Genomic DNA, 20,744 nt, shown 5'->3' on the forward strand with positions numbered 1-20,744 from the left:
TACTGAATTTCCTGTGGCTATGCGTTGGTGTACCAGACATCGCATTTTACTCAACCTTCCATCAAGTAAATTTAAATAGTAAAAATTTATAAGATTCTTCGATGGACTTTTGTTCAGAGAGTATAACTCTCTAATCAAAATTTGTGTTCCAAACTTGCTTTGCATAGAAATTCAATTCACAAAGAATAATAGGGGATAAATGTGCCGTCCGATAGCTGTGGTAGTGATGGGTCTCGCTTTTTCTTTACGGCAATGTCAACGTCAGCTTCTTTCGTGGAAATGACGAGCTGTTTTCGTAACCTTTGATTGTAAGCGATTATTATGAAGTGGAAGAAAAAAAATGATACTTTAAAATAAGAACACTATTTATTGCACACATTCTAAACTCTTTTATGAAACCTTGTCAAGTTCATTAAAGAAAAATCGTTACTTTCTTTGATTTTTCATTTATCACATTTGAACACCAGGCAGGCGGAGGATTTCAAGTGATCGTTGTTCAACTGATGATGACGGCGGTGTTGTAATGAGAATAAATCTTCCGTTTCTGTGATTAACTCGCTGTTGTTTTCGTTTCAAGAACCACGATATATGCATCATTATTTTTAATGTGGCCTCAATTCAGTCAATGGAGGTAAATTTTTCATTTGGGCATTCTACTTCCAAACGTGGTTTTAATTATTTCGAGAGGAATTTTAAATAAGCAAGGCTGAACATTCCGCCATCTAGCGGGCAAAAGCACATTAAGCGAATCTTGCCTTGCCACTCTTCCATCTAACGAGGAACCCTAGGAAATCGAGGAATTTTAATATTGTAATCAGTAAATTCTTCAAACTGAATTACTTTTCGGTATCGTGTTGCCTTGACATCAGTGCCGACCTTTCTACATTCTAGCAGATAATTTATAATGTCAACTATTTGGAGTGTTTACATTTTCGTGCACAACATTAACCCAAGGCAGATATGTTTTTCAATGTTTCGGTTCTGGCGTAAGACCTTTTTGAGGTAAATAGCTCTACATTATATGGTCTCATCAACTTTCAAACGAAATATCAGATAAAGAACATTGGCTAGGGTATCCCAGCCCTTTAGTTGATCGGATTCTTTTAACAGCTGGTAGCACCTAACGAAATCCCCAATAACTTAAACTGGAGCAACTTCGCATGCGTATTTACTTGGGGATTTTCGAAATAAATAGCCATATGCTTGCATCCAACCCCTCCCCCTACATTCGCTTTATTGACTGACAACACTGGTCATTTATCACAAAAAAAGGTGAATAAAAATCTTTTGTAGTAGTAAAACCAAATAAACTTTTATACATTTGTTAAATCCTGACCCTGACATTAATTAATCTATCTCGAATGGTTGATGGCTCTCTCTGTTGTTTTCACCTGCATGTTGAGAGTCGGATGGAGTTGTTCTCACTCCGCACTAAGTGAACGGCCAGACATGAAATGTTAACGAAATCTGCGTTTCATTTTGTTGTTCTTTACCACCTCGGTGTTTGGCAACATGTGTGTGATCCGGGATCGTCGATATACGACCTGTCCGGATCTGGGCGAGGTACGTATTCTTTTTCGAACTTGAAGTTTAAGCAAACAAAGTGGAGGCGATGATGTACACTAAGCAACATCTTCTGTTACTTTTTACTCTTCTTCCTGTTTTCCTTTTGTCACGTAACATCCTCTGGCTTTTTCTTTTTGTCGGCGAAATTGTGTTCCAGGAAATGTACGCGTCGATTTTCCTCATTTTCGTTCGTTTTCCGGGTATGGCGTATCGATCGTCGAAGTTTGGGTTTTTACCAAGAAAAAAATGGATATTATTTTGTTTCCTTCCGGGTAAATCAATTTCACTGTATTCGAGGAATATGGCACGCCTCGGATCAGACAGTTCGTGACTTTTGTTGACACGTCCATTTTGCAACGCAGCAATCGCTAAATTCTCGGAAAACAGGACGCCATTTGCAATGCATATACAACTGAAAGTAGTTGTCTTTTTCGACGTCATTTTTACATCATTTCGTAGCTAAACTCTTACAATATGTTTTCATGACATATTTTCACGACGTTGACAATTGATTACAACGGTAGCATAAAATTCTTCTTTCTTTTTGAGTTTAGTATGCGTGACAGCTGGTCGATGTCTGACAGTAGGACGATCAATTCGCAGATTTGTTGCTGTTTCTCCCTTGTTCTCAGTGAATATGCCAATTTTTATACGAGAGCATTCTCGTATGTTGTGCGATGCTCTGGCCCTATTACTTGTCCCGCATATCCGTCAGGTGGTTTTACAGTTGCAGTGAGTCACGTCCGTAAGTATTCACCATCCAACTATCGGTAATGAGGGCCTTTTATTAAATGGGGAAGATTCATTTTCATCTCATCTGCCTGTATGAAGCTGTTTATTACCATCCTATGATAAAAAAAATAGCGCCTCGGCTTATTAAATAAGAAGAGGGAATTTATTTTTGTCTAGGTGGTTGTTTCAACAATGCCCTAACAGGTATATAGAAGCTGCTGTTTCTGTTATCTAAAAATCACAATATTTTAATGACCCCATTCCGGATCGTTTGTTGGTGTGCATGCCCGACTTTAACAAGCGACATCTTGTGAAGTGACAACCATTCGGTATGAGCATTATCGTTTTTAGGTACATGACGATGAGATAAACAATGTTCATTTTTACAAAACATGATTTTCAGGTGAAAGGCGAGTGAAAACATCCAACAATTCAATTAAACCCAAAGAAAATTGAATTGTGCAGTGGGGATATGGAGACCTGACCAGCAGGCATGGTGAACTGTGCCATGCACTTGTATCATTTCTTGCTTCCGTGTTCCAGTTCATTTCAGGAAGAGAACGCTTTCGTCTGCCACAAGTTTAAAAAACAATGAGTCCAGGAAACTAAACAAAGAAGAGGAATCACGTCCACCACATCTTAACATGGTGTTTTCAATCTGTTGACAGTTCGGTCCCGCGTTTGGCCGATTGGTGGCGATGATGTTCTCACGCTGAATTGCAATGGCCCCCTAACCAGTTCCAGCAGCATCTGACTAGTTTATGTGATGTTTCCTATCCCGATTGGTAAACACTTGGCATTTTACACGACCAGACTGATAAACTGTTTTCTTTTGTTTGTGTTTCCAGGTAAACATCCGTGGCTCCGCACGGCCTCGTAAACAACAATAGATTTTATTATCCGTGAAATCTACTCACACAGCGTTTTGCCATTCTCTTGAAATGGACGAATTTTGGCGTGCACGACGACTCACCAATTCAACTGCGTCATGGTGAGCCCTTTAAATTTTATTATGTATACCTATTTCATCAATTCAAGTTAGAGAGCATTGCCTCCTTTTGCCGTGTCAGACCAATTTCGAGATTGATCTATTCAATGTTTTCTTATACACGGTAATACGCTGATTGCGGATGTCAGGTTGGATGACCAATGCAGTGAAGATTACATTTCGTTATGGGGAAATCACGCACGTATGGGGGATTCCCCTCTCAGTTCTTTTGTTGCAACCGTTCAATTCAATAAGGGAAATTTCGCCGGAAGAGCCTTAGGCCAGAAAAAAAAAAAAAAGGTTTCTGCAATGTAGGTGAATGTCACAAGATCTGGCTTTTCAATTTTCACATCCGCAATGCGTCATTCGCCCTTTCTTTGTAACCACACAAAAAGAGGGCCTAGGCTAATGGCTAGAGGGACCTTGTCCAGGTAACCTATCTCACGTAGATAATAATTAGTTTTCTACCTAAAACGGTTAAGGGAAGGTCATTAAACAGGAGGAAACGGACATCCGTCTGCCTGAGGACTTTGAACTTGTTTTTACCTCCCCAAAAATTCCAGTGAGTTAAGTTACCTTTTTTTTCCCCCCTTCATAAAGTAATTAGGTTTAACCTTGGCCTAAATTTTCCTCTGCTGGAACAATGCGACAAGAAGAAAAATGCGTTTTGTCTGAATGGTCTGATTAAGCGATTTTTTGTTTTGAACATGTCAGTTGGATGTTAGGAACGCACCCCATAACCTCTGCCGTAACACTCAACGGTTTGTTTATTCAGCTGGCCACCATTTTTCTTCTTTCTCACGCTACTTTTATCCGGTTGGGGGGGGAGGCGTGCCGACGCAAACTGATTTGAAAAACAACAATCAAGGCGAGTAGGGAAACGCAGGGCGATCAGACGGTCGCGAATTATCTAACACACAATTGTACAGTCTGCCGCAGGCAGTTGGAATATTAATCAGCAACGTGATTTTCAATTTCAGTTACTAGGCGAACGAAGATAGATGCGAAAATTCAATCCTGGAATTGAATTTCTGCTTTAAAACTGTAAGCAGAAATGAATTGCGTGTATTTATTTTGCTCAAGGTCAGTGCAGCTGTGATCCTCCCGACAACGGGACATGAATCTTTTACGCAATGCTCATCGTGACGCGATGTTTCGTGCCGGCAGATCGAGCAGAACTAAATTAAATAAGTCAAATTGTTGTTGTCACGGCGCGATTGATCGTATGTACCATGACCCACTTTATTGTGTAACAGACAACATTTTTTGCAATTGCGTGTCTGTCGGGACCACCCAAACCCTCCCGCATTTATTCCTTTCTCGCATTGCATTCGTCCCGCACGCAAAACGAAAAAGGGATTCAATTAATCGTTTTGTTATAGGGTTCGGATAGAATATCATCAAAGGGCTTATCTGTTGTGACGTCCAAGATTGTTTTTTGACAACACGAAAAGGATCTTGATAACCTAGCGTGAAATGTCGTGAAAACAACAATAAAAACAAGTTGTTTTGGAGTTGGAATTGGTTTGTTTGTGAAATTTCGGACGTATCACACACAGTTAAAGATTATGTGACGTCAATCAGATTAGTAGGACGAGCCCCTCTTGTTTTGTTTTTAACTATCGGTCAGCCTTAACGATAGTTTTTTGTAATCGCGTGCGGATCGCGAATATCGTGAGAAACACAACGTGAAAGGTTTGCCGTCCTATGGGAACTAACTCAGTCGTAGTTAGTCTGTCGTTCAGTGCACATCTATTTTTTTGTTTGTTTTTTTCTACGTTCGTGATTCAAAATCCTCGGCTTTCCCCATAGTTAAAAATTTTTCACGCGTGATTTTCCCGCACGTTGTGTTACGTCATTGTGTTACTAGGCGGGGGGTTTGCTATAACAACCATTTTTTTTTCTTTTCCTGCAGTTCATATCCCACTGATTCGTTTTCATTTGGATTAACCGGCATTTGTTTGATAAGGTAACATTTCAAAACTTATTTCCTTTTCCTTTGTTTCAGTTTAAATTTTATTTAACCCGGATAATAAGAAATTAGTTTAGTGTAACGCCCCCATTTTTTCACGATGTTTCGTGCCGCAAAATGCAGTTGAGCATCGACGATTCAAGGTCTTTTCGTGATTTCTATTTTTACAAGGGATTATTATCCTTGACCGTGAGCAATTGAAATCGATTTCACTAGTGCAGCTTTCGCTTTTTTTTGGACGAGATTTCTCCAATTCCATGGCCAGAGGAAACGTACTTTCACTTCTTTCTTTTTACAAATTGTAAATTACCTGTCATATTTGCAACGATCTCTTCGTGACGGCGTTGTGATGGCCTGTCTTCATAGTAACACGAAAGAGAGCCCCCCCCACCAAACAACTCACTTGTTTATCATTTTTCACTGATAGTGAGCTGCATCGTAATGCTGTCCTAATAAAGAAATAGTGAAAACAAGAAGGGGAAATCTCAACTCTCTTCAAATCGTTGCCCAGGTGTTCCCCTAAGAATAAATCTGTTTAAAAAAAAAAAAAACGTGCCACAGCGTTTAGCAAACGTGCAATCACGTGACGTTCGTTCTTTTCACGAAAAAAAACGTGCTACGATGACGTCGTCCACTTTTAGGGCGTCTCTTCTGTCGCCTGATGGTAAAAACAAAAAAACTGCACGTGTTTCGATAGCAGAATGTGTTTATCTCTTGCAAGTTTTCGCCCAAGGGTTTCTTGGCACGAGTCACTAGACTTGCAGATTACAGAAAGCAGGAACCAAAGCCCTGCCGATGAATATTTGCCAACCACTTTGTTGATTAAAATTCAACATTATGACACATGCGGATGCAATTTTGTTTTTCTTGTTTAGTTGGGCGAATGCTGGAATGGTGTCCTGGACAGTGATGGAACAGCCAGCAGTTGTCTCACCAATCGCGATGGATCGCATTGAAACATTTCAAGAGGATCGTCTTCAGTCGAACATGAACAAGCAGACGGACACACTTGCAGTTGATCCGTGTCCGCTTCTGCGGCCTTTCTGCCACCAGGTGAGATTTCATACCGTTTTGATTGACTTTTGCTGATCGAGACTCATTGAGAAAAGGTCGGAGGACATACGCAATTTTTGCAGCTGGATCAATCCACCGTTTGCAAGCCTCTCATTCCGCGCGAATTGAGTTTCTACCTGAACGCACCTGCCGATATCCGCAGCTTCACGCCCAAGTGCAAAGGTAATCAATAAAAGAATAAAGGTTCATTACATGTAAGATGGAGGGAGTGATAGGGTAATTAATGTGGCCAGTGGTGTAATTACGTCATCAATTTTGATGCAAAACGTGGAGTTGGGACAAACGGGAGACAGAAATATATACCCTGCACGTGTGTTTCGAATGTCTTGAATTATGTCACGCCATTTGGCAGGTAAACAAACAAAATTCTGCGCCAACAAGACGAACGACGTTGTCAAATTCCAAATTCTGGGCGTGTCAATGTCCTGTTTTATGCATCCGCAGTTTTTTTTAAATATTTGGAATACTTGATTTTTGATGATTACAGCCATTGAATTGACAGGTGTGATCCAGACGTGGCACCAAGAAGGTCGTCAATACTGGAGGCGATTTGCCATGGATGGGATCAGCGTCACGGCCCATCGTTCGCAAATCTCATCTCATCGAAACGGCCGTCACGATGCGCCATTGAGGTAACGTGCAACAAGTTGTGGTGATGATTCCGATCTTTAATCGTTCCACGATGACGCAGAATATGCCTGGCCGACTACGAAGGCATTTCTTACCATCCGGCACACACCTACACCGACGGATCATCTCAATGTGAGTGTCTCGGCCGTTTATTTTCGCGTGTTACGGTTCACTGATTACGCAATTTTATCTACACGACGGCGGGTCTTGCTGGCCCGTCTCATCAGTTTTGCGTGCCAAGTGACAGCTTCTTTTTAAATTTTAATAATTGTGCACACATTTAAATTCTGGGCCGTCTGCCAGTTAATTTGTCAGTTAGCAGACTGACACGAGATTCGAAATCGGACGCATTAAACGAGCTATAACGAAACTTTCTGAATATCGCCAGACGTCCAAGGTTGTGGAGAGGTCGTTACCTATAGAATCGATCCCTGTTCATGAGCTGATGTCGAGCATCAGAAGGAATTCAGTTGGGAACCGGATAGAACCGGAAGACGTTGTTATATTGCAATCAATCGCAGATTGAAACGAGAGATTGCAAACAAATTTTAGGCAGAAGGTGAAGGAAAATTTAATGGCCTTTCATTACAGTTTTCTTGATGTTGGAAAATGTGGTATCCTCATCAAAATTCCAGCGTCCTTGCGTACTGGACTTGAAGATGGGCACCAGGCAACACGGTGACGATGCATCGGCCGAGAAACGGAACCGGCAAATGGCCAAATGCGCGGCAAGCACTTCCGCCTCTCTCGGACTCCGGCTGTGCGGCATGAAGGTATGTAAGATCCTTTCAACCATTTCCGTCCTCCGCATACCGTCGACTTCCTTTAACACATTTTCACGGCCGTAAATCGTCCCCAAAATCAATATTGCCGTTTTGAGTAGTTGAGCCGTTCAGTTTTCTTGGCTGGTCCATCCATTGGTAAATAGCCAATGAGCTCGACATTGGCCAATCTTTATTTTCGTTATCAATTTCTATTTTCATCCGCAATTGACGCCTGCTTCAGAAACCTGTAAATTTGTGTTGCAGGTGTACGAGCCAGTGACTGGCAACTTCGTTAGCCGTGACAAATATTTTGGCCGGCGGCTCGACGCCGACGGACTGCGTAAGGCGCTGGTCCAGTTTTTCGCTAGCGGCGGAGCCAGACGTTCCGCAATCATCGATGCTATTCTTGAACGACTCAAACTCCTCCGCAAGGTCATCGAACAACAGGAGACGTTCCGTTTCTATTCCAGGTCTTGTAATTACAATTTACTGATGTCCTGATGTCCGTAAATGAATTTCTTTTTCTTAAATGTCCAGCTCGCTTTTGATCGTTTACGAAGGCTGCGATGAACGTTGTGAATTTCTTCTTAGCCCCGATTTCTATTTCCTCAATCCACTAACTGTTGGCAGACGATCTAATTCCGATTGCGGATGGGGAAGGATCAGTTATGACACAAGTCCTGTTCGCTACGCCAATGAAGTAGGCCTAGCTAAGTTTGAAAAAATTGGCCGTCCCGAGCAACAGCAGAATGATTTCGACTCGTTATCCATCACGTCGAGTGACCTCGCAGATAGTTGTGACACTCAATCATTGAGCACGAGTCCGCAATCAGTCGACAGCGGACTGGATTGCCTCATGATGGATCAGAGCGTCACAGACAGCTGGACGAGTGTTCGACTGGGCAGCCATTTCAAAAGACATTCATCGCCTGCTAGGATTATGAAATACGAATATGGGGATAACTTGACAGATAGTACGGGCAGTGGAGTTTCATCTGCCGTCTGTTATCCTGGTAGCGTAAACGGTAAGGTGATGAAACGATCGGTTGCAACTAGTTATACGGACAGTGAGGAAGAAAACGATGTGACGTGGCAACATGAGCTGGAGGATGTGCAGCAGGTCTCGTTGTCAGGCGAAGAAGATGGCGAATTGACGCCCGTGCTGGAAGTCAGCCGGATGGAAGAGTTCACAGCAAATGGAAGCCAAACCAAACGGCCAGTGATGGATGAAGACAAAGTGAGTCCAGCTAGCAAGGCGGATAATTGCTGGGCAGATTACGTCGATGTCCGAATGATCGATTTCGCGCACACGACTTTCTCCGGCTACCTAGGACTGGGCGAAAGGGTCCACTGGGGACCCGACAACGGGTACCTCTTCGGTCTTGAAACGTTAACGGACATTTTGTGTGCACTTCGAGGAATTTAGCTAATTTCCCAATGCCTTTCATCTGCAAAGATGATCTGACTACATTGCTCTCCGATTTCCTTGAAGTACAATGGCAAACTAATGTTTTTTGGTGAAATGTAAATATATTTGTATGCGTCCAATGAATAATGTAATAGTAAAATTCTTACTTGCAATACAATCCTGTGAATGCTGAGGCACGGTACCAAAAAAGGGACCCGCCTGTTGTTCACAAACCAAGTCGATCGTTCACCAAGGTTAATGGCTTCTAACGATACGACGCCATTTTCGAATGTCAAAGGGATTTCATAAAAGACTATGGCAAACAATAAGACGATGCCGCCGTTGCATCGATTTTCTAAACCCCACCTTAGGGCGTTACCCGAACGCGGTCGAAAACTGTCCCGACGTCAGACGAGTTGCCCAACGTATCAATATTGTCAAATTGTGTTGCATGAATTATAATTATCCATGTATCGTTAGCCCTCAAAATTCCGACCTTGGGATACACCGAAAATTTACTGTTACGTCCCCAGATAACGCGTAATGTTTCAAGTTCTATAGTAATTATACGTCAGGAATTTTTAATCGATTAAATGAACTCTTATTCACTTATCACGTTTCATCACATTGTATTATCACACAGTAAAAGGGAGGTGGTTTTGCACTATTACGGAAGTTTAAAACACAAGTTGAATCGCAAATGTAATCTGTACACTCGGATATTTATCTTCTGCAACATTTTGCAGTATCAGTATAGTTCACGGCTAGGAAACCACCCCCGTATATTTCGGAATCTTCGAAATTTCTTGGCTAACGAACAGTTAGACGGAGCCGATTCCATATTCAATCACTAGAGATGATTGTATATTATAGCCAGTAACACTATTTAAAATCAACTATCATTAAATGGTTCACGTTAACTAGAATTAGGAACGTGTGAACGCACTTTTCTAAACGTTTGCACATTAGGCAGAACCTGTTGAATGGAATTTAGTTTCGTGTTCCATAGTGCCACTCACTACACAGAATACTGTTCTTAATTGAAATGTAACGTTTCCAACGTTTAAGTGGATATCATCAGGAAAATCCCTCTTTCAAGTTGTAAGTATTTGCTCCTTTAAACAACCATTTTTTGCCATAAAAATCTGGGGGAGATGGGATGACTTCTTCAAAATTTACAAGATTCATGGACTTCACTTATTTATTATTTCCAGTTGATGAAAATCGTTAAATGAAAAAATGAACTGTAATTCACGTTTTGTGTCGTATCGATACAATTTAACTGTTTTTGACAGTAATGGTATCTTGTTTGTTTTACGGCCTGTTTAGCGACGACAAGAACGTCGTCCATTGTCAAGCAATGGGATTGCTGATATGTTGAAAATTTTAGATCACTATTTTCTCTTGGATCGCGGCTGTGTAACTCTGTTCGAAGATGATCTGCACGTGTTTATGGGAAAGTGAAGGTAAGCCAGTCTTTTATTTATATTTTTTATTAAATATATTTTTGTTTGATACGCCATTAGTATGTAAATTTTGGGAGACAACCTAAGTTTCTATATCATTGAACTGAGTTCGTTGCGTCCGGTAACTTGACAATGGAATTGAAGGAAATCTGTGACTTTTCACATGAAAGTAAGAAATTTGTGTGATTCGACTAGCTTTCTGCCATTAGACAATTGTTTTCTAATATAGAAAGGACCCTGCTGAATTGTTGTGAATTCGTGAAAATGCTAAATACGTATGGTATCAGTAAGTTGTTTGTTTATGAATTCATTCGTGTGACGTCACAACCGTTAACGTACGTGATTTAGAATAGTTCGTGTTCTTTAGGGCAGTGCAAGTTTGATCTTGTTACAGAAACATCCGTTTACGTAATGAACGGGGTACTACGCGTTTCTCCTCTCGACCTTCCAACCCAGTTGCAGTAAAAATTATTTTTGAATTCCCTAGTGTTTTTAATTGCATTAAACTTTTAAACAAGAAACGTTGGCAATGTATTTAACTCAACTTTAACTGTTTAGCAAGTGAATTTATAACATTTAGTTCAAGTTTTGCTTATCACATTCGCCAAAGCATCTTTTTTAAAAATTTTTACTAAAACAGCTCGAACAATTTAAAGTTAAATTTCGTTAAATATTCACTACTTTCATTTCCTTTTAGTAAATCTATTTGTTTTTTCCACTACGATGAGGAAGTTGATAGCCAGTGAAAGAAAACGGTATAAGCTGATATTTGAGACAAACAAAAAACAAAACGAAACAGTCAATTTCCCTTTGTGGAAATTCAGGACACTCGAAGGGCCCGCTAGATTGCGTCTGCGCGTGCAGCCGTGAGCGGTAGGGAAAGACCCTAGCCGTTTACTAACCCCACCTGGATTCCTCCCGCTCCGTTGTTTTTGTGAATGTACGCAGCGGTTTGCGTTTCGGGAGGGAAGACCGTAGACGGACGTGAAGAAAAAAAAAAGAAGTGGGTATACATAGTGGGTTAGTTGCAGGATGTCGTTCATAGAGCAGCCGCTCGTCAGTGAGGCAACAACGTCGAACTTTCCCTCCGTTTGTTTGTTATCTATTCGAGTGTGCAACGAAAGACAACATTGCCATTTTGTGTCCAAGTGCGGCCATCGTCAAGTTTGTTTTCAGTTTTCTTCTGTGCAGAAAAATTACATCTGGGTGAGTTGTTATCTCTTGAATTTTCGATACGCAGGGAAAACAAGGTTAAAGGGAATAAGAGGAAGTAGCTCACGCTAATAATGACGTCATTCAAAAGCGCCGGTTGGAATGCGGTTATCCCGCAAACCTTTTCTGACCGCGAACTCGTTTACGGAACTATTCGTTTGTTTTTGATTTGTAGATAATAATTTCATTGTGCATGTAACTTTTGAAATCCTTAGTTCTCTTTTTCTCTTTTGGTTGACACGCGGGATCAATACTGTCGGGAATTTTTGACTAGAAACAGCTGTTTCTATGCAGTTGTTGAGACACCATAGTTTAAGAGTTTTTTTTAACAGTCATGAGAATGCCAGAGATTTCCAAGGTTGGTTGGCAATTGAGGAAGCGTGCAAATGACCGCGTGAGTGCAGTCACCCCTCAATTGGAGTTGGTATCCTTTTCAAAATCTTTTGCTTTTTTGCGTCAATCACGAATAGAACGTAATTAACCAAAGTACTGAAAAGAATACGTGATCGATTACACCTTGACGACGTAACGGGATATCTCCCATTCTAATATCTCGGCCCTTTTTTTTCTAATCCACCCAAACTTTTCTAGAGAAAAGATGGGAACGTTTCTCCTTGTCCCGAATTTATCGTGCACGATTTTCGTTTTCTGTGGAAAAACTTTGATGGCTTGCCTATCGTAATCCCGCACTGCTAACTGATCTTTCACAAGCCGGGACTTTAGTTTTACCACGGTGATGATGGGGGGAAATCCTAAAACGTGAAGGGCGTGTATTCTTTTTTTGTCGGCGTGACGACATTATTACAAACTATTCCAATTTAAAACATTTAAAAAGCAATCTTTTTTTGCACACAGCGGCATTTTATGCGATTGTTGCCGTGTGTTTAGTTTGTGACGTCAACAACCAGCTGTTTCAGTCGTGCCGACCACATTTTCTCTGCGTTTCCACATGTCCCGCAGCGTTCGTGCCACCGATTTTTTTTTTTTCTTTTCTTTTCTACTGGGCACCTCCCACAATCCCAGCTAGACAAGCAGTCGCCAATTATATTCTATTCTCTTTAGATACACAAGTCGCTTTGCAATTGCGGCTGCCAAACTAAATGTGGGCACTGCAAAAAAGAAATTCTCGCGGGAGGGGTTTCCTGGAACAAGTGCTTTTTTTTACATTTCTCTAATTAAGGGTGAAATGTTTTTTTTTTTTAAATGGAATTAGAGAGAACAAGGCACAGTAGATTGATCTCGACAGTTGTCTGCTAATGGCTCCCCTGTTCTTTTCTTATCGAACGACGATCTCGAATGCACGAAGAATCACGGTCACGTTGGGAAGGATGGGGCGGAAAGTAACTGGAACAGAATTGAATTCCGTTGGAATGATCGATGTGCCATGACCTACTTTCCCGTAAAACAATTACGAGAACGACGACTTGGGCGGGATTCGAAACAACAAAGTTTGAACGCCCAGAAGGAAAAAGGGAATTAACGTATGCAAAAAATGTATTTTCCCATGACGTTTTCATCTCGTCATAAGGTTATTAAGACAGCCGCTTATCTGTTGGGCAAACTTAACAGACAATAACAACAACAAACAAAGTCGATAGCGAATGTCGCAAGTTCACTAGACGGTCTGGTGACGTAGTTATCAAAAAATAATTTTGACTCCCTCCCCTATATAGTCGAATCACGCGGGAGTTATCGGGCATAAGGATTTCAGTTCTCCAGTCGTACGGTTCGCTCGTTTTCAAAGTGGTCGTGATTCGCGCGTGATTCAAGAAATTCATTAATTATTACGATATTTGGATGTTGACTTGTGGCTCGTGACACAAACCTTTCGTCCAAAATTTGGTGATACAGAACAAAACCAGAACTGATTAGTTTTCGAATAAGGAACTGCGTTTTCGTTCGTCAAACAGCGTGTCCGATCGAGTGGTCCTGTTGCTAAAGACTTTCACCGTCACTTTTCTGTTCAATTATTTTGCAAGGTAATTGTTTTGAATTGCATAACGTTTGTTAGTGGAAAAGTCCAGGTAGATTGTACTGTCCTATTTTTATTTGTTCTTGTTTCCTGCGTGTGGCTGTTCGTTTTTAATGACCAGTTTGCCCTCGTGCCACCAATTTAGAGGTTTCTCGTATTACACGAAATTCGTTTCAATTGACATTTGTGCAATGGGATTCAAGGCTTGTCCAATTTGACACCGTAACATCAATATCCTTGACCGTGATCGAAACATATTTTCACTAGGCATTTGCAACATTTCAGTGCGATGCAAATTTTTGTTTCAGGGTAGATCTAATTTCATTTAAAGGATTTTAAATGTGTTCCCTTCTTAAATTTATCCCAATGAAAATGGCAATTGATTTACTGGCAGAGTGGGATTTCCCCGTTTTATTTAAAAATCAAGGAAACAAAAGGTAGTATAAACAAGAAAATAGCGTAATAACTCGCTATTTTGATTTTTTTAAATGTAAAATCACGAGGTTAACGTTGGCTGATTCTACAATGTTTTCTATGACGTCATTCTCTGATGACGTGTCACTTCTAGTCAGCACTTTTCCTACCACTCGTCCCTGTTTTTTTTTTTTCATCTTTGCCAAAGTCGTAAAAAAACAAAACTGAAAAAAAAAGGCCACATACAGACTTTCACTTAAAAATTGTAATTCAAAATCTTATCGATGCAGTTGGCGGATGGAATGGTGTGTTGGACAGTGAACGACGAAAAAGCTGTTTTGGATTCAGCAACCGCCATTGGTAATAAAATGGAAGTTCAACCCAACGCTAAAAAATGTAAATTCCAAGATCAGTCGGAAATGAAGCTGCCATCTCTTCCGGCAGATCCGTGTCCGGATTTGCGTCCTTTCTGCCATCAGGTGAGCGAATTAATAATTCAGACTGAACCGAATAATAGCATAAATTAACTTTCAAATGCATTTGTGAAGGTCGGAGGGCATACCCAATTTTTACAGCTGGATCAATCCACCGTTTGCAAGCCTCTCATCCCTCGGGAGTTGAGTTTTTATCTGAACGCACCACCTGATATTCGCACCTTCACACCCAAGTGCAAAGGTAAACGACACGTAGCCTAACAATCAACAATAACGTTTTTATCACAAGTCCCCAAACTATTTTAAACAAACTTGTTTGAGTATAGATTAGTCACGTCGTAAATACGGCAATTCTTAATAGAACATCTTCACGTCATTTGCATACTAATGATTCTGCATCATTGTATAATATTTCATGTCTAAATTTTGGGCCGAGAAAATTATTTTGCTGACGTCAGTTTCTCTGGGGAGGTGGGGGGGGGGAGTCTAATTGCGTTCTCCAAATAGAGCGGGACACGAAGACTTTGCTTAGCATTCTTCTAGAGTGAAAAATGAAGGAAACAAAAGAAAAACGAGGGATGCTTTTTCTTCAGACGGCAGAAACTTTGGGGACAGAAATATCCTCTCACCCACGACGGCCCTTGTGTCGGCTCTCATCTTTTGCCACACATGTGCAACTGAACAATAGACAAAAAAGCCGACGTCAGTGTTAAAGATAAATGACTTAATCAAATTCCTCTATGCTAATCACGCGGATTATTCAGAGCTTTTGTATTTGTTTGTTGATACTTGATGTAATCGTCTGACATCATTTTGATCTGATTGTGAGCTTTTGCCATTTTAATTGTTCAGGTGTGATCCAGACGTGGCACCAAGAAGGTCGTCAATATTGGAAACGATTCGCCATGGATGAAATCAGCGTCACGGCCGAACATTCAGAAATCTCGTCCCATCCAAACACCCGTCACGATGCGCCATTGAGGTAACGTGCAATCCGCAACGAAATTTTGATAATTACAAAAATTAATAATTCCATAATCGTGTAGGATATCCCTGGCTGGCCATGAAGCCATTTCTTACCATCCAGCACACACCTACACTGATGGATCATCTCAATGTGAGTTTTCTCTCCAAAAAAAAATCTGTTTTTTTCTTTATGGGCTATTTTCGTATGGTCGTGGTCGGCGCCCCCGTTCATTTCACTAAGTGTGTGTGTGCCAGATCTCTCTTCCACTTTTGGTTGTTTTTAATAGAAAATAGTTGGGCAGCTCGCCAGATTCGTGTTCGTCTATACGTTCGTGAATTTGTCTGAAGCTTTTCTCTCAATTTCGTGTCGGCAAAAAGATGAGGTACATGTACGAGTAGCGTCTCCCCCATTAAATAAAGAAAATACGCGTTTAAATTCCTTTTCCACGTGACCGAATTGACGTGATCAGTTTTTAAAACAGTTTTAGAAGATCCCTTTTCATCGGACAATCAAACAGGAAGGAAGTAGCACACTCTTAAAAGACCTTGCATTCTACGACGTTTAAATTTCAAAATATGCCGACTAGCAGAAAAAGAATCAGCCAGGAAAAAATTGCTAATTTATGATGCCACCCTTGACTCTTCCAAGGTTAACACCACCTGTCGATTTCTGGCGCCGCTTCGCCATTATTCGTTCGCTAATGAATTGGCAGCACGCGATAGCTATAAAGCCTTTATTGGCCAATGTCGACTAGACACTTCCCTCGGCCCTTAACTATGCCAAGTGCAATTTTAAAGGCCTCCTTAAATATTTCCGGTTCCTCCTGTTGCTGACCTCTATTTTTTTTCTTCAGTTCCTTCCTGTAAAAGATTTCATCAATTCACGTGATAATTCAAAGAGTTTTTTTTTTCAAATGCAATTTCTTTTTAAATTGTTCAGTTTTTATGATGCTGGAGAACGTAGCGTCCGCATCGAAATTCGAGCGTCCCTGCGTACTGGACTTGAAGATGGGCACCAGGCAACACGGTGACGACGCATCCGCCGAGAAACGGAACCGGCAGATGGCCAAATGCGCAGCTAGCACTTCCGCCTCTCTCGGACTCCGACTCTGTGGCATGAAGGTATGTAGTCTGGCTCATTATCTTTCGATCATCTCCACATGTGCTAAATGCTAAGCTTTTGCGCCATTTAAAAAAAAAATTGACATTGCGAAGTTGATCCTGTTCAATGTGTTCCTGGCTAGTCCGGCCATTTGGTAGACGGCCAATAAGTTTGGCAACCGTTTTAAAAAGCTAAGAATAAAAAACTAAGACAACCCATTTTTTTCTTCTTCTAAATTTGCGGTGATCTATTTTTATTCTGGGCCATCTGGTTTTCTTTAAATACTGACAATGTGTCAATTGTTCAGGTGTACGAAGCCACATCGAACAAGTTCTTCGTCCAGGACAAATATTTTGGACGGAGACTCGATGCAGATGGACTACGGAAGGCGTTGGTCCAGTTTTTTGCTAGCGGTGGGGCTCGTCGTGCTGGAATTATTGGAGCCATCCTGGAACGTCTGAGGCTTCTCCGCAAAGCTATAGAACAGCAGGACACTTTTCGTTTCTATTCGAGGTGCATGATTCCAACTAGATTTCTCTAAACATTTGTTACTAACGTGAAAATTTGCATGTCCAGTTCCTTGTTGATCGTCTACGAAGGATGCGATGAAAATTGCGAATTTTATCTCGGTCGCGATTACCATTTCCTCTGTCCTCCACCTGCTAGACGATCTAGCGAGCCGGAGACAGCTGATAATGTTAGTTGTTACAAACCAGCAAGATCCAGCTCAGACGTCCAAATTCCACGACTAAATGAAGTGGCCATTCAAAGGCAAGTGTCCGTCGCAGACACTAACGATTGTTACTTGACGGACAGCTGTGAAACTCAATGTTTTGGTACCAGTCCACAATCCGTTGACAGCGGTCTTGATTGCCTCATGATGGAGCAAACGTCATCGCTGTCCAGCACCAATGAATGCTGCTGGAAGGGTGTGAATGGCCAGAGTCGTTACGTCGGTTCGTTTAAGTCTATTTTAAAGAATTCGACGACGAGTTACGAATGCGACAATTCAACAGATAGCACAGATAGCGGAGTTTTCTCATCGCCAGTGGCTAAAAAGCAATTGAAAAAGTTGAAGAAACGATCGACGACATACACGGACAGCGAAGAAGAAAGCGATGCAATGTGGCATCATGACCTGGATGATGGCCAGCACGTTTCGATGGAATTGTCTGGCGAAGAAGATGGTGAATTGACGCCCGTGCTGGAAGTCAGCCCGACGGAAGAGTTCACAGCAGATGGAAGCCAAACTAAACGACCAGTGATGGATGAAGACAAAGTGAGTCCAGCTAGCAAGGCGGATAATTGCTGGGCAGATTGCGTCGATGTCCGAATGATCGATTTCGCGCACACGACATTCTCCGGCTACCTAGGGCTGGACGAAAGGGTCCACTGGGGACCCGACAACGGATATCTTTTCGGTCTTGAAAATTTGACAGACATTTTGAGCGAATTGCAAGGATTTTCACTTCATCAGAGAAACGCCTTATCTTATTGATAGTTTGAATTACGCAATGTGTGGCACTGGGAGAGATAATATTTTAAAACAAATTCCAGATGACAATGATGACGAACAAGTACAAATATGATAAAAAGAAAATCAGACCTGTAAAAAGAAAATCCGTTAAAATTTAGGAGAATTTTAAACTTTCTTCACAACGTTGTTTTTACCAAATTTCTTTCAGAAATGTCGCTGAAGGGATATGTTATTTGGCTAATTGTAAATAATTTTGTACTAAAAAAAGAATAAACACTGACATGAAAGAATATTTTCTATTGTTTAAATTGTTTTGGGTTTTAACTCTTAAAGTTCATCAAATTGTTGACTAAATTTTGCTGTTGAAATGAGGTCAGAAAACTGGGTCTATCTCAGTGCGATCCCAATAGCAATTGCATATCATCAATTTTTCCGTGATGAATCCACACAAAAAGAAACAGGACATAGATAAAAAAAAACATTCTGATAGTGGCCAGTACAAAGTGTGTGATTCGCCACTGTATATAAAATATACAGTTAACCGAAAATAGTTTGGCTGGCAGAGAGTTAACGTATTTGACATTAAAGCGGTCGGGAAACTAAAAATAGCTTTCATTAATATCTCGATCTTTTGACTTGAAAGAGAAACGATAATTAATACCTGATGGTCGCCGGGAACGGGCTTTTCATCTCCGAAGAGAACAATCCATTAAATAACAATAACGCAATTACTGCCTTTGTCAGTCATTTCTAAAGAATTGATTCCTGCTAAAGGTCATCTGCTTTTATAACATGAATCAATTCTAATTAGTAGTTCTCTAAGAAAAGAAGGAAAACATGTTAGCAGAGCAATTTCACAAATTCATTTTTAGCCAATTGGATATATTTATTCAATAAGAATTTGAGGCGTAGCTGATGTTTACGTCGTCGTAAGTCTAGCCGAGTTCTTGTTTGTTATTCTCTTGAACTACGCAGTTACGCAACATCCAAACACTCCCAGCCCTTTGTTTATTATTGCCAGAAAAACTACGCAATTAACATTACATCAACCCCTCTGGATAATTTAAGCAAATCTACTTAATCGTACATCTGTAACAAAATCTATCATACATTTGTTGTCAACATGTTATTGTCTTGATGTTTTGATCTTTGAATCTCGTCTGATAACGACACATCTTTTACATATCAAGAGATTACATTTTGGTGGTGCCCGTTTTCAAACTTTGGAATTGAGACACGATCGATTTGGACATTTCCAAGAAAACTTATTTACCCATCTAGACCACCCCTTCACAAGTTTTTCCTGTGTGAGCTATAATAAATGATGGCGTGAGAGAATTCCAAGTCTAGCGGCTGACATGTGAAACGTCATTGGCTCTGATTGAAACTTGATCGATTCCTAACAACCTCATGTTTTTTACTGAAATTTTTTCCACGTTAGCGCCCCTATGTATGAATAAGATATCAAATTATCTTTCATCACACAATTTTTAAGTATAAAAGTCACGGAAAAAAGACGTTAGATGAGGTAATTTTCTTGGGAAGGTTGCTGGACCTTAAAAAACAAAACAAATTTATGACACGAGAGCTTCGAAACGCATTGGGGAGCAATTGCAAATGTCAAGATTACACAACGGGAGAAAGGGAAATCTCGGATGAAATTGGCAATTTTATCTAGCGTATCTAATCAACACAAATTGAGATCACAGACGTCCGTTGGAGTTGAATAACGTGAATGTAGTACTTTGTGGGGGGGGGGGGAACGAAATCCCATTCCATCACTAATTAATAGACGATCTGAATGGGGGCAAATGCTAAAATATCATCTTTGGTTTACAAGGATCAAAATACCGGATGGAGGATGGCTCCGCGACATCATTCTAGGATTGTTGTCTTATACTCCGTTAATCGTTTGATAAATCAGATATCACATAATGCAAGAATGACGCCAGGTGTTGTTAATTACGTAATTAACCCACCCAAACGATCCACGTGACGTACACTGGATAATTTGCGATTTCCTTAAATGTTGTCAGCCAGTATCGTTTGTTTAGTGTTTGCCGTATTGCAAAAGTAATTGGTAAAACAAAGCGGATAAAAGAAAATGGAACGAGTGAGGGATATTGACCTGTTCTGTAAAAATCCAATGTAGAAAATCTTGTACACGTGGATGAGGAGGCTCCTGCTGTTGTAGTATCGGAGAAAACTGTTTTAAACTGCAAGCTCCGCCTTCTAATTGCAAATTCAGCAAAACTTCTTGCCACTGTTGTGTCTGTCCTTTTCGGTACATTATTTAAAGTGTCGACAACAAACTTTAGCCTAATCAATAAAATCCTTTATCAGATTGCAGACGACAGAAAAATCTCGAATATTGGACTAGAGCACTGGACTGCTATGTCGCACTGGTCCATTGGATACTGTTTGTCAGATGAGGCCGTTGCCATAGCTACCTCAACTTTTAGTAGCAAAAGCAGTCCAAAAGAAAGAAAATTCTAACTAGGCTTTTAAAACATGAATAAACAATTTTTTTAATGTAAAATTCGCGTGTAAATTATTTTCATTCGAGA

At 40.7% G+C, this 20,744-nt stretch overlaps 2 protein-coding genes and 1 long non-coding RNA gene across 8 annotated transcripts; 2 read left to right on the plus strand and 1 right to left on the minus strand.

Annotated features, from left to right (window-relative positions):
• Nucleotides 1-1,229: 1,229 nt before the first annotated feature.
• LOC116932574 (inositol hexakisphosphate kinase 1) lies at nucleotides 1,230-9,374 on the plus strand. 2 transcript variants are annotated; one of them, XM_032940343.2, is made up of 11 exons: nucleotides 1,230-2,627; nucleotides 2,702-3,083; nucleotides 3,147-3,289; nucleotides 5,202-5,255; nucleotides 6,134-6,311; nucleotides 6,368-6,494; nucleotides 6,835-6,964; nucleotides 7,024-7,094; nucleotides 7,554-7,735; nucleotides 7,991-8,196; nucleotides 8,264-9,374. In XM_032940343.2, exons 3-11 carry the CDS (start codon nucleotides 3,240-3,242, stop codon nucleotides 9,150-9,152), a joined length of 1,887 nt encoding a protein of 628 aa, XP_032796234.2. In that variant the 5' UTR covers nucleotides 1,230-2,627; nucleotides 2,702-3,083; nucleotides 3,147-3,239; the 3' UTR covers nucleotides 9,153-9,374. The 2 variants fall into 2 exon arrangements, with proteins under 2 accessions (XP_032796234.2, XP_045036292.1); XM_045180357.1 differs by lacking the exon at nucleotides 5,202-5,255.
• A 1,081-nt stretch (nucleotides 9,375-10,455) lies between these two features.
• On the plus strand, nucleotides 10,456-18,469 carry LOC116932570 (inositol hexakisphosphate kinase 1). Of its 5 annotated transcripts, XM_045180353.1 has the most exons (9): nucleotides 11,618-11,806; nucleotides 14,489-14,677; nucleotides 14,747-14,873; nucleotides 15,485-15,614; nucleotides 15,679-15,749; nucleotides 16,539-16,720; nucleotides 17,008-17,213; nucleotides 17,277-17,656; nucleotides 17,717-18,469. In XM_045180353.1, the coding sequence occupies exons 1-9, from the start codon at nucleotides 11,633-11,635 to the stop codon at nucleotides 18,196-18,198; spliced, it is 1,941 nt and encodes a 646-aa protein (XP_045036288.1). In that variant the 5' UTR covers nucleotides 11,618-11,632; the 3' UTR covers nucleotides 18,199-18,469. The 5 variants fall into 5 exon arrangements, with proteins under 5 accessions (XP_045036289.1, XP_045036290.1, XP_045036288.1 ...); XM_045180354.1 differs by lacking the exon at nucleotides 11,618-11,806 and adding an exon at nucleotides 10,456-10,600 and having other exon boundaries at nucleotides 17,277-18,469; XM_045180355.1 differs by lacking the exon at nucleotides 11,618-11,806 and adding an exon at nucleotides 10,464-10,594 and having other exon boundaries at nucleotides 17,277-18,469.
• On the minus strand, nucleotides 18,455-20,610 carry LOC116932634. Its single transcript, XR_004399611.2, has 2 exons — nucleotides 18,839-20,610; nucleotides 18,455-18,776 (listed from the first exon to the last, which is right to left on the minus strand). It is a non-coding gene; the product is annotated as an uncharacterized LOC116932634 (long non-coding RNA).
• Between the last annotated feature and the right edge of the window lie 134 nt (nucleotides 20,611-20,744).

Source organism: Daphnia magna, linkage group LG10 (assembly GCF_020631705.1).
Source record: "Daphnia magna isolate NIES linkage group LG10, ASM2063170v1.1, whole genome shotgun sequence".
Classification (NCBI taxonomy): Eukaryota; Metazoa; Arthropoda; class Branchiopoda; order Diplostraca; family Daphniidae; genus Daphnia; species Daphnia magna.

What these genes read in the sequence shown, in the direction of transcription:
- LOC116932570 (XM_045180352.1), top strand. Translation starts at nt 11,633, where the DNA reads ATGTCGTTCATAGAGCAGCCGCTCGTCAGTGAGGCAACAACGTCGAAC. An exon ending in TGCAGAAAAATTACATCTGG is followed by an intron (nt 11,807 to 14,488) that starts GTGAGTTGTTAT and finishes TTATCGATGCAG; the next exon opens with TTGGCGGATGGAATGGTGTG. An exon ending in CTTCACACCCAAGTGCAAAG is followed by an intron (nt 14,874 to 15,484) that starts GTAAACGACACG and finishes TTAATTGTTCAG; the next exon opens with GTGTGATCCAGACGTGGCAC.
- LOC116932574 (XM_032940343.2), top strand. Translation starts at nt 3,240, where the DNA reads ATGGACGAATTTTGGCGTGCACGACGACTCACCAATTCAACTGCGTCA. An exon ending in CACCGACGGATCATCTCAAT is followed by an intron (nt 7,095 to 7,553) that starts GTGAGTGTCTCG and finishes CTTTCATTACAG; the next exon opens with TTTTCTTGATGTTGGAAAAT. An exon ending in ACGTTCCGTTTCTATTCCAG is followed by an intron (nt 8,197 to 8,263) that starts GTCTTGTAATTA and finishes TTAAATGTCCAG; the next exon opens with CTCGCTTTTGATCGTTTACG.